We start from the raw sequence: 12,407 nt of genomic DNA, 5'->3' as shown, positions 1-12,407 counted from the left end.
TACGTATTTTTATCTCAATTCAAAAAGATGTTTAATCTGTACATTATTCTTAAGTGATTTTTGGTATATGCTAAAATCCAGAGAAAATTACTATATAATAATATAATACCTTTTTAATCTGGGTTCTCCTATTCATATATGATATTTTCTGAACTGTAACATAATTTTTTGAAAACTCAATATTCTGAGGAAATATTTTTATGGTGTAGGAAAACTACTATACCTGAAATAAAACGTAGTCCAATCATTCCTGCGAAAAAAGGGTCACCGCAAAAATGCTGACATTTAAAAACTTACCTCAAATTTAAACCATTCTGAGTTCCACTGAGGGTTGAGGGACTTGAGATACACATCTGTTTTAAAGGTGGTATTACCAAATTTTACCTAAAAACAAGTAAGAACAGTTCAAATAAAAATATTAAAAATGTGAATAAAATTAAAATTTAACATCAGCTAAACAATAGGAGGATTAACCATGAAGGGGATAAAAGACAACTATCCCCTGAGACAAAAGGCAAGAAAGTATGGATGGGTCCAGGCAAGTTTATAGACTACACTTGGAACAAGGGGTCACCCACTGTTCTGCCTGACTAGCTCTACAGGGAAATTAAAATCAGACCATTATGTCAGTGTGGAGAAAGTAATCACATGGTCTTCACTAAACAGGAGCTCACACAAAAGGGGAAAGTCTTAAGGGTGGAGGACCAGCAAAATACAATCAGAAGGTAGAAAGGACAACTGACTCTTACCATCTCATCAAGGGAATCCAGAACTACAGCCCATTATTATAAGAACTTAGTAACATATCCTCATATTTTCTCACTTCCTCAGTATTTGTTACTTTTTAAATCCTTACCTGTGCATACACAGTGATCAGCAATAAACTATGGTCATTAAGGGTTTTATGTTTCTATCTTCAGGGACAATAAAAGGGGTTGGAATGGGGAGACTACCCTGTTTCATAGCCAGTCTTGGCAGATACTAAATCAAAATGCAAAAGTAAATAAGAAGAAAAGGAAGAAGGCAGAAAGGAGGCTAAATCCCTGGGACTTGCTTCTAAGAAAGAATGGAGATTGTGAAACCTCAGGCTGGACTTGAGAAGCGGTCAGGAAGCTTAAGAGCAAAACAGTTAAGAAACTACTTCCTAGATTGTTTCACCTTTCCTAAACTTGATCTCTCTAAGCTCTTCCCTAATTCTATCAGTTATCACCATTAAGTATCTTTTCTAACCTCAAAATTCATTAAAGGTTTATCCCGATACCCAGTAAAGAGTTTTGCATGTTGTAGATACTTAGGAAATGCTGGTTTAATCAGATAATCTATGAAATCTCCTTTCCTTCTTGACCTACAACCCTACTATTGGTATTATAATACTTGTAGATATTAATGTTTAATCAGTCCAGAAAATGTTCTAAAAGCAAAATACCCAAACCTATAGTTATTATCTTCTGTACATTTTTCTAGTTATTTTATCATGCAATTTGAATTATCAAGGAATGATACCAACCATTTGGTACCTAGGCAGTTTGGTCAGAGGGTTGAAAAGGTTTAAGAAATTACATAAAAATAATGAGTTCTTGCATGGTAAGGAATATGATAAAGTCAAAGATAAATAAGAAAGTGAGAAAAAGGATTTGCCAAATATGTCACAAACAGCTAATTTCTTCAATTTCTAACAAGTTCCTACAAAGCAATAAGAAAAAGATCAACAAACCAACCAAAAAAAGGAAATTCAAAGAAATGGAAATATAGATGTCTTTTAAGTATATCAAGAGCTGAAAACCTCATTCATACTAAGAGAAATCAAACTAAACCGACATTTTTACTACCCAGGTTGGCAAAGATCAAAAAGTTTGAAAACACAGTGTGAATGAGGCACTCTCATACTCTGTTGCTGTGAATGCAAATTAGAACAATCTTCACAAAGTGCAGTCTGACAACACTTATCAAAATTTTAAATGCCTATACCCTTTAAATTCATACATAGGTGCACAATGACATATATAAGCAGCATTACAGTAGCAAAAGATTGGAAATAACCTAGAAGTCCATCAATCAGGAACTGGCTAAATTAAGTATGGGAAAGCCACACAATGCAGTGCTATACAGAAGACAGAAGCAGTTCTCCGTGCACTAGTATGGAACAATGTCCAAGATACATCCCTCTACTGCAGAGCAGTGTGTACGGCATTCTTTGTGGAGGAAAAAAAATGGCAAAATGTTATAAGGCATATGATATGTGCCTATATATGCACAGATTGTTTCTAGAAGGATATACAACAAATGTTAACAGTGGCCACTAAACGAAACAAGACAGATCGGTTAAAGGAAAGGCCATGAGAGGCTGACTCATTCTGTACATTTTGGATTTTGAGCCATGCACATATATTACCTATTTTTTAAATGGATTATTTAAAATTCAAAAACATCAAAAATTAAAATAAAATTCAAATGGCAAAAACTGTTTTGATTCAGTTATAAAATTCTGGATTCACTGCAGGGAATTTCTCCTGAAGTACTTTCACATATGGCCCCTTCCCAAAAGATATACAAAAACCTAGTGACAACAAGAAAATGACTAAATAAATCACATGCTCCCTACTAAAGAATGGAGTTGATTACATGTACTGTCAGGGGATGATGTCAATGGCATAATAACTGAAAAAACCAAGTAGTAGAATATAAAAAGTATGATTACATTTGTTTTTAAAAATATGATATGTAAAAGTTTTTGTTTTTGTTTTTAAAGCCAAGGAGGAGTAGATGAATACATGCCAAAGAAGTGACAGCAATTATCTCTGAAGGGACTGATAAGGGTGTAGACAACACAGTATAGTGTTGTAAGTAAGAAGTAAGGGGCTTTCAAGTTTTACTTGAGTATTTGAATCTTTTCTAACAGGAGCTATTCATGTACGGTCATCCCTCAGTACCCACGGGTATTGGTTCCAGGACTCCTCCCACCCATCCCCCCATCCCACAGATACCCAAATCTGTGGATGCTCAAGTCCCTCATATAAAATGGCATAGTACCTGCACATAACCTATGCACAACCTCCCATACACTTTAAAATCATCTCTTTAATACCTAACACAATGTAAATGCTATGTAAATAGTTGTAAATACCATGTGAATACTATGTAAACAGCAATCACACACAACAAATTCCAGTTTTGCTTTTTGGAACTTTCTGGAATTTTTTTCCAAATATTTCCTACCTGCAGTTGGTTGAATCCGAGGAAGTGGAACCCAGGGATACGAAGGGCCAAATGTATTACCTGCACAATTTTTTTTTTTTTTACTTTTAAATCACAAATGTTAAAGAAATGAAACAAGGAAAAAGAAACCTGGGAAGAAATCTGCTCATACTTAAGAAATCTTACTTATCTACCTTTCATTACATTTCAATATTCAAAATATCAAAGAAATACTTATTGTTTAATTTACCTAAAAACTGCTTTATTTGAAGTAAAATGTCGTTAGGATTCATAAAAGCATTCAAAACCATTCAAAAGCCAAATGTACTTAAGGAGTTTGGCTCAACTGCCAAAAACAGCATATCATTTCTTAAGCTATGATTTCAGAGCCCTCTTCAGTTTTGTCCCATTATAATGTAGTGCTATACTGTGATTTTTTTTTTTTTTGGTAAACTGTCCATTCTAGATATAGTAAAAATCTGATAGTCCCCACACTATACTAAACAAACAAGCAAAAGACAAGATTTTAGAAGAAGAAAAAGGCTAGAGTGTATGTTTTGCCAACATTGTGGTGATTCCCCTTCTACTAAAGAAGAATCAGAGTTCATTTGGCCTTATTTAATTCGAAGGAGATTTTATTACTCAGCAATTAAATGAATGTCTTACAATTTAGTTAAAGAACATCAGGGATTTTAACAAGATTCCCTAGTAAGGTAAACGCTTTCTCTTTCCCCACTCATTAGCTAAATTACCTTGAGAAAGTTATTTAACCTGTTATTTAAAGCTGCTTCCTCCTCTGAAAAGGGGAGTTGCTGTGAGCATTAAACAGGATAATGTATGTAGAGACTTAGCAAAATGTCTGGTAGAAAATGCTCATTAAATATTAATTTCCTTTCCTCTCCCTGTTCCCTCAAAGGCTCCTGGATAAACACAAAATGATAATGTAGTTTAGCGGAACAGTTTGTAACATGCACATTAATATTGGGATATATTTTGATTAATACTCCCCTGGTACAGAATCCCATCCTGTTCATCCTGGAGATTCCCACAATAATCATCCTTAAGTACTACTTGGTCTTCACTGGCTTCCTAAACTCCTCACATCATATATAGTAGAAATTCCCTCAACCCCAACGCAATCAGGACCAATATCTGATTAGTCAATCAAATAATCTGGTTAGATCAGATAATCATTAAAAATGATACAAACAGTAAACATTTTCAAATAAAACATATAAATAAATATTCATTCCTCTATCTTTTATCGTAAGACTGAAGCCTCTTCTTTGAGTAAGGGTCCACCGTTGACAGTTCTGTGTCATCTTTTTTGCATAAACCAAAACATATCATCTGTGTTTGCCAGTCTCTCATAACATATCATCTGTGTTTGTCAGTCTGGGTTTCTTTAAAATGTGGTAAAACTTAAAATCACTGGTAAAATAACTATGGATAGAGAATCCTAGATTTTTTACAATCTTCATCTAATTCAAGAGCAATTTTTAGCAACTGTATCCATAATGCTTTACACAGCATTATCAACTTCATTATCCCACTTATTTCACTGATTTGTATAACATTTAAATAAATAACAATAACAAATAGTGTTGGCATAAATAGGTTAGGGAATAAACGCAACTGCCTCTTGGTAAAGCATATCAGCCAACTGATGGGAGAAGCAGGCACACTGGAGTATAATCTAACGGTATGGGGTATTCAAGAATGTGTTTATGGCAGAAATGCAGAGCACTGGGCACTGTAATGAGGCAGTTAATAGAAACTGGTTAAGAGAGCATCTGCTGTACAGACTTCTCCCCATCGTTTTCAGACCACTTAGTAATCCGCATCCTCTCTACCCAGCCAAATTTTACTTCCCACTTCTATTTAACAAGAACCCTCCCTTCAATTACATGTGCTATATTCCCTCCTTTTGCTTTTATCATTTATCCTCTTCATCCAAAAAATGCCCCCTTTTCCTCTCTGCCTATGGAAATGGCACCATCTTTCAAGCCCAGCACAAAGACAGAAATCTTTCATATCACATAATTTATCCCTTTATTTTTTATCCCTTTATTTTTTATTTTATCCCTTTATTTATCACATATTTATCCCTTTATCCCATATCACAAAATTTATCCCTTTATTATATTGTAATCCTTCATTATCCCCTTTTTCATGCATTAATCTTTTCCTTTCTGCTGGATTATTCCTATTAGCACACAAATATGTTCTAATATCTTCCACCTTATTTTTTTTTAAGTACTAAAAACTGCATACTCCCCCCCAAATAACACACTATTTCTTCTCTCCCTTCACAGCCATATTTCCTGAAACAATTGCCTATTCACGCCTCTCCTACTTCCTTACTCCCATGTACTTTAACCCTCTAAATCACTACAGTATGGGCTTCCGTCCTTGACACTCCTCAAGCCAGGACCCTTAACATCCTTATGTTGTCCAATCCAGTGATTTCTCTGTCCCCTTACTTGACCTCTCAGTGCCATTTGACAGTTGAGGATTTCCTCTTTCTAGAAACTTCCTCTCTTGCCTTCTGAGACATTACTTTCTGGATTTTTCTCCCACCCACTGGCTAACAATCTCAGTTTCCTTCCCCTAGTCCTCTACCTCTAATAAATTCTTAATGTCATGTTCATTCAAGGATCCATCCGTCTTCTCGCTCCCTCTTCTCTCCCCTAAGTCAATGGTTCGCAAAAGGGACAGAACCAACTTCTAAAGAAACTTTACAAATTTAGGGACGAATAATTTCTAAATTTCAAAAATTTCGTTTTTGGGACGAATAATAATAGTATTTAGTAAGGAAGACCAGAGATGCTAGGTGTCCTGCAATTCAAGAGACAGTCCCCAACAATGAAGACTTGTCTCATGTCATGACTTTCAAATATCCACACCAGATAGCCACATGGGTGAAAAACCTACCTAGATCCTAACTCAGGTTTATAGATAGAATATTATGATGGGTTTTAATACACATTAACTGTCAAGAAATGCAACCACTGTGAAAATTAATGGACAACTCTCTTTTTTTCCCATGAGCTGACTATAGTGTATTTTGGGAAATCAGATAACCAATGGCAGTGAAGGCCCATCCGAGATGCCAAAACTACACAACTGTCTCACTCTGAGAGAGGAGCAGTCATGTTCACGTGATTTTACAGGGAGGGGAGGTACTTCCTATCCTGAATTCTGCTTTATTTTCTCCACATGGGGAGCTTCTCACCATCTAGCATACTTTATCTCTTACTTAACTATTTTTTTGATTAACTCCTTCCTCCACTAGAACCTAAGTTCCGTGACTACAGAAACTTTCATTTTGCTCACTGCTCTATCCCCAGCATGCTGCACAACAGCCAGTATAGTATCTGATATATACAAAGGCTCAGTAAATATCATGGGTGCAACCTGATTACTTCATGTCTTTCGTGCTCATTAACAAGCACTTCCATATTGAAACACATTAAAAAATACTTTTACTTCTCTATCATATTACAGTTAGAGCATTATATTGATATTTTTAAACTGTGGGCATAGATAGGTTATATTAGCTATAGATATCATGCCAAGATAGTAAAGGGAAGATTTCAAAATACCTGCCATATAAAGGCAGGACCGGGTCTCACAAAGTTGAGAAGCACTGGCCTGTGTGCACTTATTTTTAACTCATACCTCTCTTCGAAACACCACACTCACAAATCCAACTTTCTCCTTGACGACTCCAATTAAAGGAACCAAAGACATCTCAAATTTAACATGCCCAAATGGAAGTTGATTCTCAACCCACTCAATCTCTCTCAACTCTATGGAGAGTGAGAAAATTGCCCCAGTGACTCCAGAAAGCTAGGAATCACCTTTCAGTCTCCCTTTCCCTGATCCCTACTCCAGTCTACCAACAAATCCCCTACTGTCTATCTTCAAAGCGTATCTGGAATCCATCCATTCTACTAGCAAAACCATCACCTTGACCCTCACTGCCTCTTTTTTGAACTATAATGGAATCTCCTAACTAGGTGCCTGCTTCAGCTCTTTCCCCTCTGCAGTTCATTCTGCAAGCAGCAACAACAGTGCTCATCTCAACAAGTGCTTCCCTCTGAACTGAAAATAAAATCCAACCTTCAGTCATGGCCTCTAGGATCCTACACAACTGGCTCCCTGATTAACTCTCCAACGTTACCTTACAGCACTCTCCCCTTCACTTACTACATGCCAGCACACACATCTTCCTTCACTTCTTAAAACAAAGCAAACCCTCAGGATCTTCCCTCTGCTGAGACTCTCCTATCCTCCAGCCTCTTTTGCCCGGCCCCTCCCCTACACAGACAGACAGACAGACAGACACACACACACACACACAAGCACACTCTGAGCAGCTAGCTCCTTCTCGTCCACAGGTCTCTGCCTAACTGGCACTTCCTCGGAGGCCTCCCCTGATAATTCAACCTAAAGTTCCTGAGATTCTCTATCGTTTTCTTTCATGGCACGCATCACAACTTGTAATTATAAATGTACTCTTGGGACTTCCCTGGTGGCGCAGTGATTAAGAATCTGCCTGCCAATGCAGGGGAAACACGTTCGATCCCTGGTCCAGGAAGATCCCAGGTGTTGTGGAGCTACTAAGCCTGTGCGCCACAACTGCTGAGCCTGCGCTCTATAGAGCCCACAAGCCATAACTACTGATAGTGAAGCCTGCGCTCCGTGGAGCCCGTGCTCCGCAACAAGAGAAGCCACTGCAATGAGAAGACCATGCACCACGATGAAGAGTAGCCCCGGCTCGCCACAACTAGAAAAAGTCCGCGCGCAACAACGAATACCCAACACAGCCAATAAATAAATAAATAAATAAATGTACTCTTTCTTTACTTTTTAATGTCTGGCTCTCCCACCAAAATATACACTCCATAAAAACAGGAACCAAGTCTATTTTCTTCACCATCACATATGCATCAGCTAGATCGGTGACTAGCATGGGGCTTGGCAAAGAGCAGACACTCAGTAACTATTTGTTGAAAGAAGGAATTAATGAGTCACCCTTTAATCCAACCCCTCCCTCACCAGCAAAAGCCATTTGTTACCAAGCCCTGAGAATTTTACCTAAGAAATGTCCCTCAAATCTTTCCCCTTTAATCCATTCCCATTGCCATTCTAAACGTGCACATATTGTCTGGGTAATTTTACCACCTTCTTAGCTGATCTTGCCTCATCTCTCATCTATCCAGTCCATCGATAACATCACCATTCAAGTCATCCTACAAAGAAACAACCTAATCCAAACATGATCTTACTTCATTTCTGCTTGAAGAACTTCCCCCGTTTACCCTCTATTTACAAAAAACACAGAAAAGGGCGCTGGTGCCAACCTACATTCCCAGCCTTATCCCTCACAACCTCCACTACGCACACATCCGCTTTGACTTCAGACACATCCCAAACTAAGATGGTTTCCTAACACACCATGTATGCCACTCTGTGCCTCTGATGTTCCCTCTGCCTGGTAAAATCCTGGGTACCCTACAAGGCCCAGTTCAAATGTCACTTTTTTTAGGAAGCCTCCCTAAACCTTCAGAGACAGAATTAAGTTTCCACAGTCTACAGAAACACTCATCATCTTGTCTGGAGAGGCAGTATTTGCACCGTGTATTAACAAACCACTAGGCTTTGGAGATTTACAAGGTTAAGGCACCTTGGGCAAATTATTTACTGTTCCTAGAGTTTTTTTGAAGTTATAAAATATTTTTAATTGTAAAAACAGTCAATAGAGATTGACGACGCAAATGTTATCTCAGAACATTTTCCCTTGTTTCCTGAATTTGCTAGGCTCCTATGTACCAGCAAGTCCCCATAGCAGTTCTCAGGTTTCATGGTTCCTTTCAGATATGTTTTAATTGATTACATGTATATATTGCTTGGAAACAAAAGTCCATGTGATATTCAAACAAACAAACAAAAAACTTGTGTCTTTCAGGTACTTCAATTACAATATGGGAAAATAATACAAGAGCAGGACTGTTATAAGGACTAAGAATTGAAAAAAACTTAGCACAGACCTGGCAATAATGAGATTCAATACGTATTAGCTATTATTTATTAACCTAAACTGTGTGGGTCAGTCTCTGAGATACCGGAAAGCAAAGACTAGGCTTTGGCAATCTGTGTATCCCCATTACCTATCATCTGGCCCAATAACACACCCAGTAACTGTTTCTCACATAAAAATGAAGTTGAGCTTGAGTACTGCCATGGCAATGTCTGATTAGGTCAGAGAATCTTTAGGGAACATCAACAATATTTTATATTGATATTGAATCAGGCTGTATATTATCATGCATCTATCAACTCCAAACATTAATAGCCCAAATGATTATCGTTCTAATGCTCTGGCTCATCATGACAATTTTTTTTTTTAAACATCTCCATCACTCTAGCATTAAAAGCTAGCTACCCTCCCCCCGCCAACGAAGGGTGTGTGTGTGTGTGTGTGTATGTGTATGTGTGTGTTTTAGTGGCCGCGTGGTCACACCTTGGGATGTCCTGACTGGCAGGTGGCCTGTTAGGAGTCCTGACATCAGGGTCAACCTGCAGGCAGAGCAGTAACAGCCTCCCCGCGCGGCACAGCGCGCCGCGGACGCCTGCGAGCAGTGCTCCTATCACATGGGCTGCAGTCTCGGCAGTCAGCCCTCCAGGGAGGGCTGTACAAGCACTGCACCCAGCAGGGCGGTCGACAGGGGAATAGGCTGAGAGGCTGCGGGCGAGGTGACTAAGATCCTTCACAGGGCTCGGCGCTCCCTGTGTTTGGAGGGGCAGGACCTCGCACCAACCTCCACGAAGGCATCAGTCAGGTCACTAGCTCGGTCCATCACCGGCAAATGGCGCCCGGCCACGATTTTCACCTTCAGCTTCCCAGGCATCGTCTCGGCTTCGGCCTCTCCTTGGGCTCCTGCAGAAATAAACAAGCGAGTCTGAGCCGAGCGCCCAGCGGGGCGGGGGAGGGACGGGGGCGCGCGGGGTAACTGACAGCGGAGGGCGCGCGGGGGCGCGCCGCGCCGCCACTTACTCTCGGAAGAAAAAGGGAGCCGTCCTGCGCGGGAACTGAGGCCTCATTCCGGAGAGGCAGCCGGAGGAGCGACCCCGGTGGAGGCTTCTGCCCCGGCTCCACAGCGCTGGCAAGAGAAGCAGAAGCCAGTCAACATCCCATTGACCCGCAGCCGCCCATACGAGTGTTTCTCCTCCCCCCAAAATGGCGGCTCCCAGGGCGGGGAGGAGGCATCGATCGCTCGGCGCTCGGCCCACTTCTCCTGGGAGGCACTAAATTCGCGGAGAGCAGATAAAGGAGGCGGGACGGACTTCGAGGAAGCTGGTAGGCAGGGAAACGGGTCGAGCCCCGCATCATCCACCGACTCTGGGGCTGTAGTTTGGCGCCTTGCTGCTTCCCAGGAAGAAAACCTGTCCACCCTCTGGGAATGAACCGCAGCTGCGGCTAGGTAACTTCTGCAATGCATTTCCAAAAGGCTGGGACAGAAGTTAAGCAGCGGAGACTACTAGAGGAGCGATTTCAGTCTGCCTTTTACAACCCACTAGTAGTTCGTGAAATCAGCTTAACTGGTTTCCACCTGGAAAGGGTACAGTTTTTCTTGTATCTGAAACAAAGTGAAAAATTTCAGGAACATCTTGGATAGTCGAGTAAGTATTCTGCAGTAACACTGTTTATTCAGTCATACACACGTGTACTGGGTGACAGATGTTAACGTAGATCTTTGGGGGGAAAAAACCCAAAAAATTTCGAAATCCAAAGCCACTGCTTGAAAGAAATTGCCCTGCACTCTTAGATCATCTCAGTGTGGTTATTAAACATCTGCAAACCTAAAGTAAGACGTACAATGTTGGCAGTAGTTCAGGACCTCCTATCATAGGAAATTGTGTTCGACTAATTGGACCAGATAAGCTTGATTAAACATCTTGAAGAATCGACCCAATTGTATATATACATAAACATGCTAAAATGAGGCCTAATTTATAAGCTCAGACCATCAGAAAAAAATTAGGGAAGTTGAAACACACATACGCAAGAGGTAACACAAATCACTCCATACCACGCATCAAAAGTAGAAATAACAATACGTGCCATATCAAATACTAAAATCAGCACTAACCATTCCAGTAAAAAGATTATACCACTGGATTCATCAGGAGTGGAAAATTCCCAAATGAAGATATCAGGATGGTATTTTTAACTTTAAAAATAAAGGCATCCAAATTGGAAGGAAAGAAGTAAAACTGTAACTGACATAATACTGTATAAAGAAAGACTCCATGGAAAAATAGTTAGAATTAATAAATGAATTCACTATAGTTGCAGGATACAAAATCAATGTATAGAAACCTGTTGCTTTCTTTAAACTCATAACCAACTATCAGAAGGAGAAATTAAGAAAATAATCCCATTTATAATTGTATCCAAAAGAATAAAATACCTAGGAATAAATTAATACAAGGTGAAAGACTTGTATACTGAAAACTATAAGACATTGGTGAAAGAAATAAGACACAAAATACTGAAAAATATTCCATGCTCCTGGATTGGAAGAATTAATATTGTTGAAATGTCCATATTACCCAAAGCATTCTACCGATTCAATGAAATCCCTATCAAAAATTACAATGCCATTTTTCGACGACTAGAACAAACAATACTAAAATTTGTATGAAACCACAAACGACCACAAATGGCCAAAGCAATCCTGAGAAAGAAGAACAAAACTGGAGGTATCACAGTCCATGATTTCAAACTATACTGCAAAGCTATAGTATCAAAACAGTATGATATTGTCATAAAAATAGGCACACAGATAAGTGGAACAGAATAGGGAGCCCAGAAATAGACCCACAAATATATGGTCAATTAACTAACAACAAGAGAGCCAAGAATATACAGTGGGAAACTGGATAGCTACATCAAAAGAATGAAACTAGACTACTATCTTATACCATAGGCAAAAATTAACTCAAAATGGATTAAAGACTTGAATGTAAGACCTGAAACCATAAAACTCCTAGAAGAAAACATAGGCAGTAAGATCCTTGACATAGGTCTTGGCATTGAAATTTTGGATTGACTCCGAAAGCAAAGGTAACCAAAGCAAAAATAAGTGGGACTACATCAAACTTAAAAGCTTCTGCATAGCAAAGGAAACCATCAACAAAAT

At 39.3% G+C, this 12,407-nt stretch overlaps 1 protein-coding gene across 8 annotated transcripts in view; it reads right to left on the bottom strand.

The window, feature by feature from the left end:
• The window catches only part of C2CD5 (C2 calcium dependent domain containing 5), an 82,685-nt gene extending 72,244 nt beyond the window's left edge, over positions 1 to 10,441 (bottom strand). For 6 of the 8 annotated variants that reach the window (XR_013830500.1, XM_079936962.1, XM_079936957.1 and 3 more), the window contains exons 1-3: positions 10,259 to 10,441; positions 10,023 to 10,141; positions 298 to 384 (exon numbers count right to left, since the gene is read on the bottom strand). Coding sequence is in view for 7 of the 8 variants with exons in the window: in XM_079936962.1 (XP_079793088.1) it covers positions 298 to 384; positions 10,023 to 10,112 (177 nt within the window). In the remaining variant the exon portion in view is untranslated. Of the gene's footprint in view, positions 1 to 297; positions 385 to 10,022; positions 10,142 to 10,258 lie in introns of those variants that run through there. The other 2 variants (XM_079936961.1, XM_079936959.1) reach the window with 2 other exon arrangements.
• Between the last annotated feature and the right edge of the window lie 1,966 nt (positions 10,442 to 12,407).

Source organism: Stenella coeruleoalba, assembly GCF_951394435.1.
Source record: "Stenella coeruleoalba genome assembly, chromosome: 11".
In the NCBI taxonomy this organism is placed as follows: Eukaryota; Metazoa; Chordata; class Mammalia; order Artiodactyla; family Delphinidae; genus Stenella; species Stenella coeruleoalba.
The sequence above is the reverse complement of the archived record's forward strand: the minus strand, read 5'-3'. Positions and strand labels throughout refer to the sequence as shown.